The sequence below is a fragment of the Orcinus orca genome, chromosome 3, assembly GCF_937001465.1.
Source record: "Orcinus orca chromosome 3, mOrcOrc1.1, whole genome shotgun sequence".
In the NCBI taxonomy this organism is placed as follows: Eukaryota; Metazoa; Chordata; class Mammalia; order Artiodactyla; family Delphinidae; genus Orcinus; species Orcinus orca.
Genome location: NC_064561.1, coordinates 9359711 through 9380377, shown reverse-complemented (window position 1 = coordinate 9380377; position 20667 = coordinate 9359711). Strand labels below are relative to the sequence as shown.

General features: G+C 57.8%; 1 protein-coding gene across 3 annotated transcripts; it reads left to right on the top strand.

The window, feature by feature from the left end:
• Nucleotides 1–20035, top strand: NACC1 (nucleus accumbens associated 1). 3 transcript variants are annotated; one of them, XM_033401266.2, is made up of 6 exons: nt 1–128; nt 14243–15199; nt 15286–15459; nt 16043–16148; nt 16254–16351; nt 16976–20035. In XM_033401266.2, the coding sequence occupies exons 2-6, from the start codon at nt 14254–14256 to the stop codon at nt 17236–17238; spliced, it is 1587 nt and encodes a 528-aa protein (XP_033257157.1). In that variant the 5' UTR covers nt 1–128; nt 14243–14253; the 3' UTR covers nt 17239–20035. The 3 variants fall into 3 exon arrangements, with proteins under 3 accessions (XP_033257157.1, XP_049564246.1, XP_004277492.1); XM_049708289.1 differs by lacking the exon at nt 1–128 and adding an exon at nt 922–1009; XM_004277444.4 differs by lacking the exon at nt 1–128 and adding an exon at nt 1172–1373.
• The last annotated feature ends 632 nt before the right edge of the window (nt 20036–20667 follow it).

Genomic DNA, 20667 nt, shown 5'->3' with positions numbered 1-20667 from the left:
TACCTATAGTAGGCAGCTGGGATCAAAATGCACGGCGGAAAGCGCTGAACGTGGTGTGTGACGGCCTTAATCACTGCGGCTCCCCTGGGAGGGGACACCACACTAGCCCCATTTCACGGATGAGGAAGGTGAGACTCAGAAAAGGGGCGGTAAGCGGAGAAATCCAACACCTATTGATCGCCTCCTGTGTGCTGGGTTTTGTAAACACAGTATGTCAGGGCACCCTGCGGGAATAACTCAGACTCTGAAATCAGATTTCCTGCGTTTGAATCCCAGTCCTACCACATGCTCTTGACAAGTTACTTAAACTCTCTGGGCTTCACTTTCCTTACCTGTTAAATAAGAGCCCTAGCTTCCAAGATAGAGCAGAGATTAAACGACAGAATGCCTGGGAAATGTGCAAAGTAGGCTCTCTCACATAGCAAACCCTCAGAACGTTCTAACCGGTGTAGGAAAGGAGACCGTAGTGTCGGTACTGACTGGTTCCAGCCCCAGCTTGCCTTCCTACTTGTTCTTAATGCTCTCTGCTTATATTTCCCCATTTGCAAAATGGGCAGAACTTTTTAACATTCGTTATTGAGTTGTGATGAGAATTAAACGAGTTAGTGCAGGTAGAATGCATAGAATGGAATCTGGCGTCGCATAAGCATCGGACAAGTGTTAACTTTTATTGTTTCTTCTTGGGCCCGGTTTTGAATCCTGGCACCCGCCACCACTTCCTTGCTGTGTGACCTGGAGCAGGTTTCTTCATCTCTCTGTGCCTCCCTTTCTTATTTTCTATAAAGTGTGTGTGTGTTTATAAAATAATTCCTACCTAAAGATACTACTGTGAAGTTTAAACGAGATAATCCCGTAAAGAACCTAAAGCAGTTCCTGGCACAATAAACAACAGATATTATTGTTTGCGTTTTTACAGGAAACTAAAGTTCCGAAAGGCAGAGCGACTTGTTTAAGGTCGCGGGACTAGATGGTGGCGAGGTCGGGACTCGAACTCTGCAGGAGAGCCAAGGTCCAGACGGGGATTCCGAGGGGCCGAGGGAAGAGACTGAGGAGAGAAGGGGCGCGTTCGGCGCTCGGCTGGCCTAGCCTCGGGGGCGGGCACCGGGGGCGGTGCCTGGGCGGGGCCACGGCCGCTCCTCCCCGGCCCGGCGGCGGCGGCGGCGCGCCTTGCGCTCGCTCGGCGCTCGGCTGGGGCGGCCTGGCCCACAATGAATGGCCGCCGCGGCTGCCGCTGCTGCTGAAGCGGAGGCCGCGGAGGCCGCGGAGGCGGACGCCGAGGCCCCGGCGCAGGGGGGCGCTCCCCGGGCCCAGGCCCGGCCCCAGCCGCCGCTGCGGAGCTCGCCGGGAGCCCCCGGAGCGCGGCCACGGCGCAGGTGAGGCGGCCCGCCCCAGGCCCGGTTCCGGCCTCCTTTCGCCGGGACGGCCGGAGGGCATCCGAGGTCCGGCTAAGGGTTGAGGGGGGAGGACATGGGGGCCTCCTCCGACCGGGGAGGAACCTGGTTAGCAGCTTGCACTGTGCCCCGGCCCGAGTGCGGAGAGTTCCGGTCCCCGCGAGCGGCCTTGAGCGTCCAGCCCCGGGCCGGGCCGCGGAGCTTGGGGGCGTCGGGATCAGGCCCAGACCTCCTCCTGTCATTCCCCGCGAGAGGGGAGCGAGACCAGGCCCGGGCAGGTGCAGGGGTGGCTGGGGGCCGGGAAGTTGGAGGGAGGGCCGGTGGAGGAAAAGTGAGGAGGCGCCGGGGAGACCGGAGGGGGAGGGGGAGGAGGAGTCGGGCTTTGGGCCGGCCGAATGGGGGAGGAGGGGAGAGTGGCTTGGCCGGAGGGAAACGGCCCCGGGGGGGGGCGGGGAGGGGCCGGGCTGGCAGGTACAGTCGGGGCGCTGGAGGAGGTGGGTCAGGTTACAGGCCTGGGGGCGGTTGAGGAGAAGCCCAGGAAGTGGGGCAGGGTGGGTGTGGGCGGAGTTAGTTCTAGTGGGGGCGGTTAGGAGATCCCTGAAATGTTTGCAGGGGTCACATGAGGTTTCAGTTCGGAGAGTGGGGAGGGGGTGGCGAGGACCTGATACGGAGGCGATCAGGTAGGTTGAGGAACTACTGTAGGAGCTTTGGGAGTCCGGGGGAGGCAGAGCCTTTGCGCTAAGTAGGCTAGTGGGGATGTGGGAGCAGGTCCGGAGAAACTAATGTGATCAAAAGGCAAGTGCCAAGGTGCACCCCCTCCCCCCTTCCCCGTCCAGGCGTTAGCTTGGGGCCAAATCTGAGGGGTTTCTTCTTTCTCACACCTCATCCCTGCCTGTCTCAGGCTCTGGGTCCCGACATACCCTTTGGGCAAGCCTCTGCTGGCTGCTCCAAGGTGCTAGCCCGCCCACCTGGGCGTTTGTGTGGGCAGCTTGGGAAATCGTCTGGAACACCTAGCTCGGGCATCTTGTTTACCACCTTTTTGTCCACCCCCACCCCATATATCTGTAGGGAGGCAGCCCAGCCCCTGTTATCTGAGTATCTTAGGGTCCTAAGATTCTTTCTCCACTTTTTGTGACCAGAGCCTTGAGGCTCAAGCCTAGGGGTTGGGACCTCACTACCTTTCAGGCACCAGCTCTCCGCAGGTGAGTTACTGGGAGGTGAGCATATAAAGCTCTGTTCATTGTGTCTTGAAGGCTCCTGATGGGGGGAGGGCAGGTCACCAAGAAAGGGATCAAACCAGGCACCTACACCCTGGCCCAGGCCTTTGGTGCTCCGGGTCCCAGGGCTCTGCCTCTGCGGTGCTCTTCCTGGGGCAGGCCCTGTGCTGAGCTTGCTGGTTAAATGAGCTCATTGATTGCTCACCACCACCAGGTCAACTTAGGCCTTCTTCATGGTACTGGGGAGGAAGCCGCGACCCCATGACTTGTCCCAGGTCCCACAGCTAGACAGTGGCCGACTGGGATTGACTGATCCTCCGCCCCAGCCCGCAGTCCCCTGGAGCTGGCCTTTTAGGGGCGTGACTGGAAGAGCCCACTGTTCTGGATTCCCTGGTGGGAATTCTCTGTCCAGGACTTTTCTCTTGCCCATCCCTTGCGGACAGTTTTGCTGGTGTCCCAGGGAGCCAGATCAGTGGAAGCTTTTTTCCCAGAGGCAAGGTCATCCCTGTTATAATGGGAGCCAAGAGGTCAGGGGTCACAGAGCTGTGGGCTGGCAGAGGGAGGTGGTTATGAGGATGGAACCTGGCTCTGGAGCTGGATTTTTGCTTTTTTTCCTGGTTTATCTTTCCCTCTGTTTGGTCCCCAGTCAGACCACCCCTGCTTTTGTTCCTTCTCTCTGGGCTAACTGCAAAGCTGTTACCAATGTGTCCTGGGAACGTTGACTTGGGAGCCTCAGTACCTGAGGCAGGAACCACAAACTGCTGGGTCGAGTGGTATCAGCTAGATCTGGGTTTAATGATGGCTTGTCACCTCATTCCCTCCCTTCCCCCAGTCTCCTTGTAGTTCCTAGAACTGCCCCCACCTGGGCTCGGCCCTCCTCCCCTCTTTGGCTGGCCTCCTGGTTTTGGGAGGGGTAGAAACTGGGCCAGCAGCCCCATGTAAAGAAGCCTTCCCCCTGCCTGGTTGGGCTGAGGCTGGCTGCCGTGGCGCAGCCTGGGGCCTCGGCCGGGGCTCCGGGCTGGGTACTTAGGATTGGGCACAGCTGCCTCCAGTCATAGAGCTGGAACGGGGGCAGAGACTGGTAGGAGTTGGCCGCTGTGTGTGATGGCAGAGAAGGGGGCAGTGAGTCCGAGCCTGTGCCTGGAGCTGGAGAAAGCACTCTTAATAATTGCTTTTCTGTGAGGATTTAGGGTGCCCAGACCTGGGGCGCCAGAGGAGGCCAAAATAGCCTGGCAGGCAAGAGCAACAAGTTAAGGGACCCTTGGGACAGTTTGATTTCACATGGGTGCCAACTCCCTGCTGGGGCCCGGGGAGCAGCCCTGAAAAGCAGCTCCTAGAACTGCTCTCAGCAACTTCTAGTGAAGGTTAGACAAAAGTTTGTCTGAAGGTGACTGACCTCAGACAAACAAATGATCAAGCTCATTTCTGATATCCCCGCGTTCATGAATATAGTAAAACCAAGTGAAGTGATGGTGCTGGGGTGGGTGGAAAGCATTAGATTTGGGTGGTCAGGGAAGGCTTCCAGGCGAGCTGAGCTCTGAATAATAAGAGATCAGCCTGCTGGTGGGGGAGCTGCGGCAGGGAGGGGCGAATGTTCTAGGCAGACAGGACAACACATTGAAAGCCTTTATTTAGCATGTGCCAGGCTCCTGCTAAGTGCTCTAAACATTTTGTCTTCATGAGGGAAGGAGTGAAGGGTGACCCTAGCGTGGAGATAAGAGACCCTTAGTGCCGTTCCCAGAAAAGAAGCGTCTGATCTCAGGGTGTCCTGGATCCCCCCATTGCCCACAAATGCAAGTCCAGACCCCTTGGCCTACATCCAAGGCCTTCTAAAATCTGTTGCCCCGGCCAAGCAGTGGGAAGCCCCAGCAGGTTCTTGCACAGGGCTGCAAGGAAATGAGTTTCGGTCAGTTTGGCAGGACCCGTCATGGAGGTCAGCCTGGAGGCATGGGGTTTGGAGAGGGTTGCGGGTTGGTCCAGGAAAGTCTGACCCGGCTCATCAGTGTCACTGCCAGAGACTGTGGTGGAGGAGGGCCTGCCAGGTTCAGGTGGGGCTTGCAGCATTTGAGGCAAAGGTGAGCCAGCCTTGAAGACACGGAGGTGGTGTTTGCACCAGCCTCTGCTCCTTCTCTTGGGTCCTCCCTGCCTCTCATCACTCCCATCCCTTTCCTGGGTGTCACGCTGCTCTGAGCACTTTCACCCATTTGTAAATCACTTAAGCCTATGCCTAGCATGAGCACGCAGGCCCACCTCCCTGCCTCTGCTCCTGGGTCCCCTTGGGCAAGAGTGTCATCCCTCTGTCTCCTCCTGAAGAGCCTTCTGAGCCACAGAGGCTGTGAGGTGGGACTGAACAGGTGGCTGTCTCGTTGTGTCCAGTATCTGGTTGTGATCATTGCCCCTGTCTCCTCAGGATAGACAGGATGTGAAGGTCTCAGCATCCTTAGAGATCCGAGGGCCCTCTGTGAGGACCGTGACTGAATTAAGCAGAGGGTGGGTAAAGGTGAGCAAACATGGTGTAGTGGAGAGTCAGATTCCACTGTTAGTGCCACCTTGCTCAGCCAGGAGACCCTGGGCAAACGCTGTGGCCTTGGCGCCTCAGTTTAAGTATCTGATAAGTGGGGACAAGCAGGCATACCTGCACTGCAGTGGTTCTCAACCAGGGGTGATTCTGCCCCCCTCAAGGGATGCTTGGGAAATGTCTGGAGACATTTTTGGTTGTCACAGCTGTCACAGTAGAGGCCAGGAATGCCCCTCAGTATCATATAATGTACAGGGCAGCCTCCACGACAGCGGATGATCTGGCCCCAGTGGCAACAGGGCCTCAGTTGGGGCTCCCCGCTGCGTGGTTATTGGGAGGGTCATGTGAGACGTTGGTGTCTGGGGTGTGATCAGCTGGTGCTGGGAAGGCAGTGCAGGGAGCCCTCAGTAAGTATGGCCTGATAGCTCATGAAATGGCCTAAGGTTCTGGGAGATGGTGAGCGGTATAAGATGCCTCTGCTGCTGTCAGGGAGTTTGCAGTCCTGTGAGGGGCTAGGGGGACAGACAGAAGGGGGAACATAACTAATAATAGCAGCTGAGCACTGACTGCAAAGTCAGCACCAGCCTACCTACCTGTGTTACCTTAAGGTGGTTTAATCCTCAAAACAGCCTTGTGAGGCGGCTGCTTGTTTTATAGTTGGGAAAGACTGACGGGGGTGGTAAGCACTAGTACAGATAAATGTTTTCTGGGAGCGTAGAGGAAGGAAAGCGTAATTCTAAGCGGGGAAGCTTTGTAAGGGATATTTGAGCCTAGTAAAACAGGATTCTGATTCTTTTGTCCTGCCAAGGCCCTGCAGGGTCTCCAAGCACATCTCCATGACCCATCCCCAGTAACGCCCAGCCTCCTTTGTGTTAGCCTCCCCAAGGTCACCTCAGGGCCTTTGCACTTCCCTCCACCCTTTGTGCAGTTGCTGCCCTGCCCCCTTGTCCTTGGGTCTGGAGGCACACTGGGAGTATGAGGTAACTCACAAAGGTGGGCTTGAGGTCAGAGTGGGAAGGGGGTGGGGCCTGGCTGGGTTCTCTTAGGAGCTGCTGCAGGCAGAAGCCAGATTGCTGAGGACTTCGAGGAGAGAGTGGGAGGGGGGAGGGAGGAGAGGCAGCAGGCTGGATTGCTCTTTCCCGGAGGTGGCAGTGAGGGGAGGAAGAGTAGAGAGTAGCTGGGGGAGGCTGGGGGAAAGAAGAAGGCTTCAGGGAGAGCGGGAATAGCAGCACCTAGAACCCTTGGGCTGGGGCCTCAGGTGGGCAGCAGACCCCAACTCGGGTCTCGGCTTCCCTTCTCAGCTCTGGTTTCTCAGTTTTCCCAGTCATGAAATGGGTCTAGCTGTGGTGGCCGCCTGCCACAGGGAGCAGCAGGGCCATGCGGAGGATGAGTGCAGCCTGGGCCAGCCATGGTCAGGGAGCCCCAACTGCCATTATCTCCTGATTCTTGGACAGGAGCCACGTGGCCTGGATGCCATCCTGGGCCTTGCTCTCCTCATCTGTAAAATGGCAGGAAGACTCATTTCTTCCTCAGAAACTGGTGAGAGGAATAGCTGAGCCCTCGTCGGGTGCTGGTGCACAGTAGGGGCAACTTCCATGCCACCAACCATTGCTAATCCTGTCACCCACTGTGGAGTTAACAGGAGCTTTTCAGGGAAAAAGAAAATGAATTAAATGTGCATGTACCTTAAAAAGATCTGTACAATCGGGTATTGCCTTGTTCTTCACTAGCTAATGTTTGCCTAAACTACCTTCCAGTTCGGCTCCTGCAGAGGGTCCGAATGGCTTTGGGCCAGGAATGCACTCCGAGCAGCCTGCGGGGTGTGCCACTTTCCTGCCCCCAGTTGTCACTCTGACCTCATGCTGAGCTGGGTGAAGGATTGTGGGACTTTCCAGGGGCCTCTGTCCTTCTTACGCTTGGAGTTAGTGGGTTCCCTTAACCAGCTTACATGTCAATGGGCAGCTCACCACTTCCCTGGAAAGTCAGCCAGAAAAGACAGTCCTTGGTGAGGCAGACATAGATCTGCCCCCCAGCCACTGCTGGCTGGGGTACTCGGAGCTCCTTCAAAGAGCTGGCAGTTTCCACCCCTAGGAATTGCACTGCAACACAAGCACCTCAGTTTCAAGCCTGCCGCACCCTAGCGGGATCCGGCAGTAGGACAGCAGTCAGTGGGAATCCCAAGTTCAGTTACATTGAGCCCCAAGTGGGACCCTGACTGCAGGCTACCCACCTGCTATGGCTGCCAGAGGAGGGTGTCTGTCTGAGCAGCACCGTCTGCGTTGGCCCCGGCGGCCCCCACAGCGGTGCGGGTGGCACCCCTGCCCAGCCTCAGAGACCTCTTCCAAGTCCCACTCTGTTCTAGTCACAGTGCGACTAAAAGGGGAGTGTAGTTGGAAGTAACAAATCATTCATTCATTCCGCTAACAACGATTGTGCGTCCACTGTGTGCCTGTCTAGTTGGGGGCAGGGGACATAGTAGTGTGAACCAGACAGGCAGTCGCCCTGCCCTGGTGGAGCTGACACAAAGCCAAGGACACATCTAGTTGGTAGATGGTGTGAAGTGCCAAGGAGGAAAAATGAAGCAGAAGTGGCCGGAGGAATTGGGGTTGGCAAAGGCTGTCTTTGGAAATCTGAGATAGGTGATCAGGGGTGTGACCTGATAGGTGATGAAGGGCTGTGACCATCTTGGGGCCTGCCTTGTAAGAGGTCTGAGAGCAGGCAGTCCTTACTGTGCAGGACCCCCATACACATCGTAGGGGCCCAGGTGGTGAGAACTGGTTTTGAAGAAATCGGAGGTGTGAATCCTAGGCTCTTCACCCAAGCAAGGAGGGCTAGATAGAACCTGTGTGCACTGCAGCCAGAGCAGGCTTGAGGGGAGAAGGGCTCGGCTGAGGACGCATTGTGTGGGCATCTGGGGTATGTGCAAGTCTGCCGTCCAAGGGGAGGTCCAGGCCAGGGGCTCCATGAGGGAGTTGTGGGGTGAGTAGATGGTGTTTGTTTGGTTTTGGCCACGGCATGCAGGATCTTCCCTGACCAGGGATCAAACCTGTGCCCCCTGCATTGGGAGCATGAAGTCTTAACTTCCCTGGATCTCCAGGGAAGTCCAAGTAGATGGTGTTTTGAGCCTGTCTTAGTCCACTTGGGTCGCCATAACAAAATACCATAGACTGGGCAGCTTAAACAACAGACATTTTCTCACAGTTCTGGGGGCTGGAAGTCTAAGATGCCAGCGCAGTCAGGTTCTGGTTGGATTCTAGTGTGCTCATGTGGCCCTTAGTGTCTGCGCTTGGAGAGAGAAAGAGAACTCTCTCTTCCTCTTCTTATAAGGACAAAGAGTTCTGTTGCATTAGGGCCCGACCTTTATGACCTCATTTAACCTTAATTACCTTCAGATAAGACCCTGTCTCCAAATACAGCCACACAGGGGATTAGGACTTCAACTTAGAAATTGGGGTGGGCGACACAATTTAGTCCACATCAGAGCCCTGAGACTGGGTGTGATCCCCCAAGGAGAGAAGCAGACTGAAGACTGAGCCCAGAGCCAGCTTTGCCTTCCTCCAGTTTCTGGAAGGGCCGTGCCTGCTTCTCCCTTGGGGCTCTGCACACCTTCCTTGTTCCTTGAGGGCCACGCTCCCAGCCCACCACTGCCCCATTAGATCACCCCCCACCTCCACCCCCTTGTGCCCCCCAGATCTCAGCTCCAGTGTCCCCTCCTCCGGGTGAGGTCAGAGGCGCAGACCTGCAGCTCGTTGATCCGTGTGACCCTGGATGAATGGTCATGTCTCTTCCTGGACCATGAGCTCCGGAGGCAGGGCCTTGTCTTAGTGGTGGCCTGCCTCAGGCTCTGGGCACTTCCTGCCCCAGGCAAGGCGCTTGGCAAATATTTGTTGAGTGACTGTTGAGAGGTCATGGAAACCCTGTGTCGTGCCCTTGCGTCTCGTCAGGAAACCCACTCTCTTCCGGGACCAGGAGTAGCGATGGAAGGGTCCCCTTGGCCTTATGTGGGTCTGGGGGCCGCCCCTTCCCTCCAGGGGGATCTGGGCACCCCAGAAGATGTGCCGGCTCATGTGCCAAGTTGTGAGGAGAGAGAATTCAAATACGGTTTTCTGCCCCTGGGGAGATTATAGTCAAGTGGGATTTAATGTTCTCAGAGGTAAGCATAAGGGCCCTGTGGCTTGGGGGTTGCGGGGAGTGCCGAAGAGGGCATCTTCTCCAGTCTGGTGAGTTCTCAGAGCACGGGGCAGCTGAGGGTGAATGAGGAAGATGCGGGTAGTGGGAGGAGAAGGGCGCTCCGGGCAGGGTGCACAGCTTGGGTAAAGGTCTGGCTGAGGGGAACCGTGCAGTACAGGCGAGGGGCTCGGGCTGGTGAGGACAGAACTGTTGGCTGGTTTAGAGAACCGCACCGCCCCCCACCCCCACCCCACCCCGGCTCTCCATCCTACGACTTCCCAACCAGCAGGTGACCCAGGCCGAGCGCCAGCTGCTTTCGACCTGTTTCCTCTGGAAGCCTGATCTGGCTCTATGGCTCCTCCCTCACAGCTGGTGTAGGTGAGGGGCAGGACCACCGGCCATTGTTCTTCTGAGTCTGGCAGCCTGGATTGGTGCCACGATCCAGGGGTGGGTCTCTAGTGGTCTCCAGTGGCCTCTTCCACCTCCCCCCACCCCATACCCTGTCCTACTTACAGGGGCAGCGAGGCAGACCTAGCACCCCACTCCCTGTCACTGCAGAGGGTGCGTGCCTGTGCACGGATTGCATCAGCCTTTTGCACAAGTTGTGCCCCCGCCCCCCGCTGCCATTGCTAGTTGAAGGCTTCAAAGCCCTGGGTGCTGGGCTCTGAGGCCCCATGGGGTTCACGAGGCCTGGGGACCCCAGACTGAATGTCAGGTTGGCTCTCGCCCTCGGGAGCCCTCCTCCTTGCATCTCTTTTCCCTCCTGTTGAGAACCTTATCGTCCCCATGCTGAGCGCTCACCACAAAGCCATCCTGCACCAATTCCCGGTGAGGGGTCAGACCCTGAAGTCCAACTGCTTGGGACGGGGCAGGGCGGTGCTGTGATCACCACCCACAAAGTGGGGCCCTGCTAGCCTTCACTGTGGAGTGCTGTGAGCACTTTGGTAGCCTTCCGGAAATGCGTGCAACAGTGTCCGTCACACCGAGCACAGTTAGGAGGACACTTTGCAATGCCCTCCGTAGCCCCAGAAGCATCCACGCCCGTATGTGTACTGCCTCAGCCCCCTCCCCCCGTTCCCCCATGCTTCCCCACCCCCACCCCGCAGCTGCCATTTCCCAGACAGGAGCAGTCTATTCCTGCCTTGGTACACTATCTGACACGTTTACAAATATTTATTGACCGCCTCTCTCTGTTCTGATGAGCTAATCATGAGCAAATCTGCCAGCATGCCTGCCCCTCTGGAGCTGACAGTCTCCTTGCGGAGTACCTATCTACACAACTTTTTTTTGACTGCGCTATGCAGCATGCAGGATCTTAGTTCTCCAACCAGGGATCGAACCCGTGCCCCCTGCAGTAGAAGCATGGAGTCTTAACCACTCGACTGCTAGGGAAGTCCCCTGTCTACAACTTTTAAAACAATACCCTGTCTCCCGTAGAGGCTCATTCCTGAGTCACTCACCCGCTTCTCTCTGTCCCCGCCACTGATGCTGGGAATTCTCCCAAAGCTGGTCTGGGCCCAGTCTCCCTTGCTCCGGGCTTCCCATTGCTCACTCTCAGACATTCATCCTCACCAGGCCAGGGCCCACCTGTCCCACACCCTGTGCCGCTTTCCAGCCACACTGGCTCCTTCCTGCCCAGGACTGTTGGTTGCTCTCTCCATCTCCCCATCTTTACCTCGCTCACTCAGTGACACACTCACCCCAACTAAAATCACGCCCTGTGGCTCCTCACTAGACAGTGAGCTACATGTGGGCACAACCAGTCCTCTTCAGGGCTATGTCCCCAGCACCTTGCAGTCCATCGGGTGGGTTGGATGTATACCTCCCCATTTTACACATAAACAAACTGAAGCACAGAGAGGTGAGCGGCTGGCCTGAGGTCATGCAGCTTCAGAGTGGGGCTAGCAGCAGAACCCAGGTCTGAGGGACTCTAGCTCCACCGCATGCATGTCCTGCCTTGGTCCTCCCCCTTGGGGTGTAAGCCTTCCAAGCCAGGGGTCTAGAGCACCCCTCCAGGGACTAGAGGCCAGGCAGCCTCTTCCTTGGCTGCCTCGGCCCTGGTCACTTGGGCCCTAGTACCCGGGGGGTCTTCTGTTTGGCAGCCTGGGGAGGCGGGTCAGGGCTACCAGGGCCCTGGAGGAGGCTCTCTGGGCTCTATCCTTTGCCTCCTCTTGGTGCCTCAGTTTCCCCTACCGCCTCATTCAGAGGCCCAGCTCTGAATGAGGTGGTAGGGGAAACTGAAGCACCAGCTCCTAGCCTGTCCGGCCCTTAGTTTGACCTCCTGGGACGTGCATGCTGCCGTCTAATTAGGATTTCCCTGTCTCTGCCTCCCCCTCCTGATTGCCTTTTTGTTTTTCGCGGTGGCGACAATGATTTTGATGAGGAAGAGGAGGGTACAGCAGAGGGGAATCATGGATTTCAGTGCCCAGACAGATCTGGGGGAGCCAGGACTCACCCTTGCCCTGAAGTGCACCTCTGAGCCCATGGGCGCATGGCCCCTTGTGTTCCTCCAGGTAGCCCTTTCTGAATGAACCTGGGTAGGGCCCAAGTCTTCACTGCATCCCCAATCCTCAGCCCATCGAGGCAGCTTAGAATAGACTGGTTAAAGAAAAAAAACTGAAAGATGCATGAGAGCTAACATGGGAGTGAGAGACGAACAGCTGGGGGCTCTAGTTAGTTCCTGCCTCAGGGCCTTTGCACACACTCTTCACCTTTTTCCTCTTTCTTCTCACCAGCCTGACACTCTGCTCAGGCCTCTCTTCTCACCCATACCTGCGCATTCAGGACGACTGCCCTCCACAACTACAGAATGGCAGGGGACTCAGTTTTACCAATGGGGGCACTTGTAAAGCCATATCTTCCCTCAGAGCCCTTTTATGATTGCCCCCAGAGCATCAGACATGCTGTCCTCACCCGACCAGTTCTTCCTCCTGGGTTGGAACATGCACTGATGGAATAGGCTCTGATGCAGAAGGTCACACATTTGAGAGGTGCCAGGGCCCCCCAGGTGGTACTTCACAGGTCAGGATGGAGGTGGGCTCCCTGAGCAGGATCTCATGCAGTTCCTTAAATTCACATTTCTTTCTCCACCCACCCCTCAAGCACTTTGGGGTGAATTGTTTGTGGTGTGATTTCACACACTTTATTTTTTTATTTTATTTTTTAAAATTTATTTATTTTATTTTTGGCTGCATTGGGTCTTTGTTGCTGTGCACAGGCTTTCTCTAGTTGAGGCGAGCGGTGGCTTCCCTTGTTGCAGAGCATGGGCTCTAGGCGCGCAGGCTTCAGTAGTTGTGGCTCGCGGGCTCTAGAGCGCAGGCTCAGTGGTTGTGGTGCACGGGCTTAGTTGCTCCGTGGCATGTGGGATCTTCACGGACCAGGGCTTGAGCCCGTGTCTCCTGCACTGGCAGGCAGGTTCTTAATCACTGCGCTACCAGGGAAGTCCCACACACTTTATTTTAAATATTATTTACTTTTGTAAATAGGTAATACATTCACCAGGTTCAAAATTTAAAAGACCCTAAGATGGAATTCCCTGGCAGTCCAGCGGTTAGGACTCTGAGCTTTCACTGCCAAGGGCCTGGGTTCAATCCCTGGTCAGGGAACTAAGATCCCACAAGCCGTGTAGTGTGGCCAAAAAAAAAAAAAGACCCTAAGAATGTACATGGTAAGTCTCATCCCCAGTTCTACACAGAGGACATTAGTCTTATGGTTTCTTTCGTCCTTTTACAGCTTTATTGAGATGCATATACCAAGCAGTTCACCCGTTTGAAGTGTACAGGTTCAGGAGTTTTTAGTATATTCGGAGTTGTGCATCCATCACCACGATTTCTGAACATTTTTCACGAGGGCAAGAAGAACCCCTGCACCTGTTTGCTCACACTCCCCTAATCCTCCAAGCACCCCCAGCCCCAGGCAGCCACTAATCTGCTTTCTGTCTCTCATCGATTTGCCTGTCTGGACGTTTCATATAAATGGGATTGTATAATATGTGGTCTTTTCGTCTGGCTTCTTGCATTTAGCATAACGTTTTCAGTGTTTATCCAAGTTGTAGCATGTAGCAGTAGTGCATTCCTCTTTATGACTGAGTAGTATTCCATTGTGGATTGACCATATTTTGTTTATCCATTCATCAGTTGATGGACATTTGGGTTGTTTCCACCTTTTGCCTATTGTGAACAGTGCTGCTGTAAACATTCACGTACAGGTGTATGTGTGGATATATGTTTTCATTTCTCAGGAATAATTCCTAGAAGTGGAATTGCTGGGTCACATGGCAACTTCATGTTTAACCATTTGAGGAACGGTTTTCCACAGCAGCTGCACCATTTCACATTCCCACCAGCAGTGTAGGAGGGTTCCGGTTCATTTCTCATCCTCACCAATACTTATCTTTCTTATTCTAGCCAGCCTAGTGGGTGTGGAATGGTGTCTCATTGTGGTTTGGATTTGCATTACCCTGATGACTAGTGATGTTCTCATGCAGTTTCAGGGTTTCTCGAGTGGTCATTCAGTCATTCAGCAAATGGTGATTGAGGGTCACGTGCTCAGCACTGCAAACGCAGTGTGAAAAATCGGATGACTCTGCCTTCTTGGTGTCTGTTACCCTATGTGTGTAGTGTGTGTAGTGCTAGTGGTGGTTAATGCTCACGGGGGGCTCACTGTGTTATCTCATTTAATATTCAAGCACAGATGTGTGAGTATGCCTTTGCCCTCCTTTCTGCAAAGGGACGGCATAGGCCACCCCGGCCTATAGCTGACTTAGCTGATTTGACAGTCTGTCACAGAGGAAAGGCCATGCTGGGACAGGAGTGGGCAGCACCTGTGATTCTTACAGTCGTGGCAAATTCCACCACGTGGATGTCCACGCTCCCGTGTGTCTCCCTGCAGCGGGCTGAGTCTGCCATCTGACCCTGTCCCTCCGTCTCTCCCTGTCCCCTGCGCAGCCGCCGCCGCCATGGCCCAGACCTTGCAGATGGAGATCCCGAACTTCGGCAACAGCATTCTGGAGTGCCTCAACGAGCAGCGGCTGCAGGGCCTGTACTGTGATGTCTCGGTGGTGGTCAAGGGCCATGCCTTCAAGGCCCACCGGGCCGTGCTGGCCGCCAGCAGCTCCTACTTCCGGGACCTGTTCAACAGCAGCCGGAGTGCGGTGGTGGAGCTGCCGGCGGCTGTGCAGCCCCAGTCCTTCCAGCAGATCCTCAGCTTCTGCTACACGGGCCGGCTGAGCATGAACATGGGCGACCAGTTCCTGCTCATGTACACAGCGGGCTTCCTGCAGATCCAGGAGATCATGGAGAAGGGCACAGAGTTCTTCCTCAAGGTGAGCTCCCCCAGCTGTGACTCCCAGGGCCTGCACGCCGAGGAGGCCCCCTCGTCCGAGCCCCAGAGCCCTGTGGCGCAGACGTCGAGCTGGCCGGCCTGCGGCACCCCACTGCCCCTCGTGTCTCGCGTCAAGACAGAGCAGCAGGAGTCGGACTCTGTGCAGTGCACGCCCGTGGCCAAGCGGCTGTGGGACAGCAGCCAGAAGGAGGCCGGCAGTGGCAGCAGTGGCAACGGCAGCCGCAAGATGGCCAAGTTCTCCACGCCGGACCTGGCCGCTAACCGGCCGCCCCAGCAGGCCCCGGTGGTGGCGGCAGCACAGCCCACCGGAGTGGCGGGGGGGCCCGGGGCCGGGCAGCCGGCAGGGGGCGTGGCAGCAGCGGCAGGCGGAGTGGTGAGTGGGCCCAGCACGTCGGAGCGGACCAGCCCGGGCACCTCAAGCGCTTACACCAGTGACAGCCCCGGCTCTTACCACGAGGAGGATGAGGAGGAGGACGCGGGCGAGGAGGGCACAGACGAGCAGTACCGGCAGATCTGCAATATGTACACCATGTACAGCATGATGAACGTCGGCCAGACCGGTGAGGTGCCCCACCACAACCCCAAGCCTGGCCCCTCGCCCCCGCCCCCGGCCCTGCCCCCAACACACCAATTTCGCCCCTGACAGCCGAGAAGGTGGAGGCCCTCCCTGAGCAGGTGGCCCCCGAGTCCCGGAACCGCATCCGAGTGCGGCAAGACCTGGCGTCTCTCCCTGCTGAGCTCATCAACCAGATCGGCAACCGCTGCCACCCCAAGCTCTACGATGAGGGTGACCCCTCTGAGAAGCTGGAGCTGGTAACAGGTGGGCTGGCCTCACTTGCTCCCTGAATTCCCCCTTCCCCCACCTTGGGCCTCAATGCCCTCTGGGCCAGCAGCCTGCAGCACAGTGCTTAGGAGCCAGGCTCAAGGTCCAACCCCAGCCCTGCCACCCACTGGCTGTGTCCTGGGGCAGCTGACACCTCTTTGCATTGATACAAATCAAAGACTGGCTTGTAGCTTTCCACCCCGGAGGCTGGTGTAAGTGTGGGCCAGCATTGTTGGCCACATGGGAGTAGATCAGTGGCTTCATAGCGTGGTTTGAGGGTTGATCAACACGGTGGTTAAGAATTTGGCCCTCGGACTCAGGGTGTCAGGGTGCGAGCATCTGCTGCCTGTTCTTTCTGATGCTGGTGGTTTTGTGGGCAAGGGCCCCGGCACGTTGGGTGCCCTGTGGATGGTGGCGCCACAGTCTCTGTCCTTTCCTGAGTGTTGAGGAGGACGCTCTAAGTTGAGTGGTTGGGGCGGGGTGGGGGGGTCTTGGTTGGGCCCAGGACGGGGCTTGGCCGAGTGGGGAACATGGCGGTTTGCCCCCCACACCCATCATCCTCTGGCTCCCCCTCCCCCAGGCACCAACGTGTATATCACCAGGGCGCAGCTCATGAACTGCCACGTCAGCGCGGGCACGCGGCACAAGGTCCTACTGCGGCGCCTCCTGGCCTCCTTCTTTGACCGGTGAGGCCCATGCCAGAGCCCAGATGTGGGGGAGGACGGGGTGCCCCATGCCCCTCACCACCACCACAGGGGGCCTGACTCCCCTCCCCCATATCCCTCGCCCAGGAACACGCTGGCCAATAGCTGTGGCACTGGCATCCGCTCTTCCAGTAACAACCCCAGCCGCAAACCGCTGGATAGCCGCGTCCTGCACGCTGTCAAGTGTAAGTGTCCACCTTTCTGGAGTCGGGATTGGGGGATGGAGGTCTGGGGCGGGCAGGTGGTCCTTTTCTCTGGTGTTGGCCCTGATGGATGGGTAGGTAGGGTTTGGTATTAAGAAGGATTCTGAGGTTCAGTCTAGGCTTGTTGGGAAGAGGGCTGTGATTGGTTAGAGGGTTCTTGGTTAGAGATTTCTTGAGGGGGTGGGTAGGACACTGAAGGAAAGCCACGAAGCCTATGGGAGGGGGGGTCTCAAACTTATCCTGGTCATCAGAGTGATGAAGTGGCCAGGCCTCAGCCAGTTGTCAGGAGGGAAGTCTAGGTTTTCAAGTGGAATCTCCCAGTTTCTGAATTCTGGCGAATGACCCACGTTTTTCAAGAGCACTGGGCCATCCCGCATCAAATCCACACATCCCATACGCATGGCCAAGCTCTGTCAGTCCTGGGCCCACTGATGTGGTATAGCGTGCTGTCCGCAAGGCCTCAGTTTCCTCAGCTCCAAGGGGGGCGTTCAGGGGTGCCATGGTTCCGGGGGGGGGGTTCAGGAGCAGCGTGGGGGCTGAGTGCCTATTGGGAGGGTGGGAGGCCCAGGCCACGCTCGGCATGAGCTACCCATTCTGCCCGCACAGACTACTGCCAGAACTTTGCTCCCAACTTCAAGGAGAGCGAGATGAACGCCATCGCAGCCGACATGTGCACCAATGCCCGCCGCGTTGTGAGGAAGAGCTGGATCCCCAAGGTCAAGCCGCTTATGGCCGAGGGTGACGCGTACACCACCTTCATCAGCTACACGGGCAAGATAGAGCCGGACATGATGGGTGTGGAGCACGGCTTCGAGACGGCCAGCCATGACGGCGAGGCCGGCCCCTCGGCTGAGGAGGCCCTCCAGTAACCCCCACCGGACCCTCCCGCGGGGCTGTCACACTCCCCCTCCTGTCACACCCGCCCACCATCTTGGTCACGAGCTACTGTCTGTCCTTCCCCAGGACCCGCGGGGGGCACTGCATGCTCCTGGCCCCTCTGCCTCCCCGTCCCACCCCCTGACCCCAATCCGATCAGGGATCCGGGCTGGGAGAGGACGGCAGGTGGTGCGAGGTCTGCGTTGCCTTCTCTAGCACACACTCGTGCACAGTCGGGGGGCTCTTGCTCCCCCTCTCCTAACCCCTAGCAACTGTCTCCCCACTCACCAGGCCAGGCACAGGGAGGGGCTGGCCTGGGGGGCTTGGGAAGACCCCCTTCCCAGGCGCTGGGTCACCTAGCCGGAGCATTCCTCAGCCTCCGCCCCCCACTGCAGCCCCTTGGGGACTCACAGGGGCCCCGGGTTCTCAGGACCCCTCCCGCCACCACCTCCCAGTGCTTCCACGTTTCCAAAAGCGCCTTCCTGTCTCCCTTGTCTGTCCCTGCGCCTGGGGGCTGGGGTAGGCGAGGCCGTGAGGACTGCCCGTTTTACAGCTGAGGAAACTGAGGCTCAGAGAAACTCCATGACCGACCTAAGGTGGCGGGCGGTGGCAGGCCCAGCGCCCTTCTCTTCCCCCACCTGTGCTCAGCCTCTCTTGCCGCCACCAGCCCCCTGGGGCCTGAGAGGGGCAAGTCCTGAGAGGGGGCCCTTGGGGGCAGACCGAGGGTCTCTGAGAATAGGAGAGGTTTCCGGGGCTCACAGAAGCGTGTGGGTGTGCGTGTGTGTGCGTGTGCGCGTGCGTGTGTAGAAGTTTTGCTTTTAAACAGATAAAGACGTGAGAGGCAGTAGGACCAGGGGTGGAACCCAGGGGAGCAGGCTGGGGGGTGCTGCTGCCTTTCCCTCCTTTCCCCAACCCCCACCCCCCACGGCAGGGCTCCCAGCCCCCACCCCCTGTACATACTTTTTAAAACATTTTTTTAGCTAATGAAATATTGAAGTATAAGATTCCTTTTATTTTTCAAACCAACGGGACCGTGTCTGATGTCCCCTTCGGTCCTCGGGGCTGTGGAAGGCAGGACGGAGTGGGGAGCCAGGGGCAGGCTGAATGTGCGCGTGTGTGTGGAGTGGGGGCGCGCGTTGCCGAGGGGGGGGCCCCCCAGGCCCTGCTCTGCCTGGGCTCCCGTGGGTCTGGCCGGCTCACACTCAACCCCAGGGCCTCCCCCCAAGGGCTACATTGCAAGGGTGTCCCTGGTTTGTCCGGTTGGCTGAGTCCAGCTCCTGGCAGGGCCAGGTCCGCTTCATGGTTAAAGATTGTTTGCAGAATCTTCTTTTACCATTCCTCTCTTTCTATCCTTGGCCTAGCTCCACGAGTGGTTTTGTGTTTTTTTTTTTGAGTTCTACATGTAAACTCGGAGGGTTCTTTTTGTTTTTTTAACTCTCCCCCCCCCCCGCACCCCTCCCCACACATGCTGGGTGTCCGTTTCTTTGCAATTTCACATTTTTGTCTCTAGCCCTGGTTCTCACCGCCTCTGTCTCCCCCGCAGTCTGACTAGCCCGTTGCTCCCAGCAGCCTCTCTCTTTCCAAAGGCAAGGGGATTACAGGAGGTGGGGTGGTGGCCAGCTGGACCACTGGGATCTGACCTGGAGGCCTGCCCGCCCCCCCCAGAAGCCCCTGCCAGCCTGCGGGGAGCGGGTCCTTCCTGACATCTGCTTGCTGCCAGGGGCCGGGGGGTGGGGGTGGGAGTGGGGGTGGGGTCAGACCAGCGGGGCCCTGGCGCTCTGCTTTCCTGGCCCAGCCCCAGTACCTTAGCCCTCAGCCGGTCCGAGTGCGTGGGGGGGGAGTCGACAGCCCCAGCTAAAGCACAAGCACCTTAGTCGCACCTCCCCTGCCCCCTCATCCTGGCCTCGACACCCCACCCCAGCGTAGATCCCAAAGCACAATATCCTGGCACTCGGCAAGCTGCCGGGCCGACCAAGGCCGGGGGTGGGCTGGGGCTCCAGCCAGACCCCAAAGGAAGCAGGAGTCCCCGGGCGCTCCCCTCCTTCCAGGCCTCAGCGGGGGCCAGCTCTCTGGGACTGGGGTCTTCTCCCTCCCCACCCCCTTGTCCTGGGCAGGCCCCTGTCCAGCCCCTCCTCGCCTTGTCCTCGGGTGGGGCTTGCCCCGTCCCTCCTCCGAGCCCCTGCAGCACTGGGTTGGGTGGCAGAGCCCTCTTGTTTCAGGGACTCCAGGAGGTGCCCCTGGCTCCCTGGACTGTGTGTATAGGTCTGGGGATGGGGCGGGGGAGAGGGGCTGGGCAGGGGCGTAGGGGAGGAAACTCCTCACCAGGAGAGCCAAAGACAGGGTTGTGCCTTACCCCAGGAGCCACCCCTGCGCCCTCCCGCCGTGCCCTCCCCGTTCTTGGGCGGCCTGCTGCTTTTCCTGCTTTCCCTTCCCCTGGCCCTGCCCTGCCCTGAGCTGCATGGACCCCACAACCCCCCCACCCCCCGGGGCAGCCAGGAAGGAACATGAATGGAGGATCACCGACCAACGCAAAAAAGACTATGGGGGCCCCCCTCCACCTCCCCCGGCCGCCCATTCACCCACGTCTCTTTCACGCAGGACAGACCACCCGCCCTGTCCGCGTGGAGTGCCAACACCCTCCCTGCCCTGGGCCGAGCCCCTCCTCCCCGGGCCCATAAGTGAGATTGCACATTAACTACTGTAAGAAGAGGAGCCGCACTGGGAAATGTGAACCATGAGAATATCAGTGATACTGATGAGGAGAATAAACTAAACGCCTTTGTAACAGCCCTGCTGCAAGCTGCTCACTGGGGGCGCGGGGTGGTGGGCCCCCCTCCTTCCGCAGAGCGACATCCCCATTCCCCAGGGCTTCACACTGACAAATGCAGTGGGGGCCCGGCTTGGGGTGTGCTCAGAACGGCCATGCCAAACGTCATGCCTCAGAATGTCGGCCTGAGGGGAGGGCCCTCTTTAGGTGGGAAAACAGCTTCCAGCAGCTTCCAAGTTGCCCCAGTATGTACAAACAATACCCTCCCTAGGCTCTTCCCTCACACGTGTGGGCCCTAAATCCTGCATGGGCGTCCCACGGGAGCCCCTCCAAAGCTAGAAGGCCAGCTGCTCCATGGAATTATCTGTATTACAGATCCACTTGCTGCCCTTCCATGGTATTTGACACTCCCAGCCCCAGAAACGTGTCCTGAACGTAAGCCCACACCCTTCGCCCCGTCCCGAGCCACTGCGTCTGGAAGGAGCACTAAAGTCAGAAGGAACACTAAAGTCGGGATGGCAAGCCTAAAATCAGCCGGTGGTTGTTTAAAATACCTGGAAGAGGGACTTCCCTGGTGGTCCAGTGGTTAAGACTCTGCACTTCCACTGCAGGTGGCACGGGTTGGTCAGGGAACTAAGATCCCACATGCTGTGCA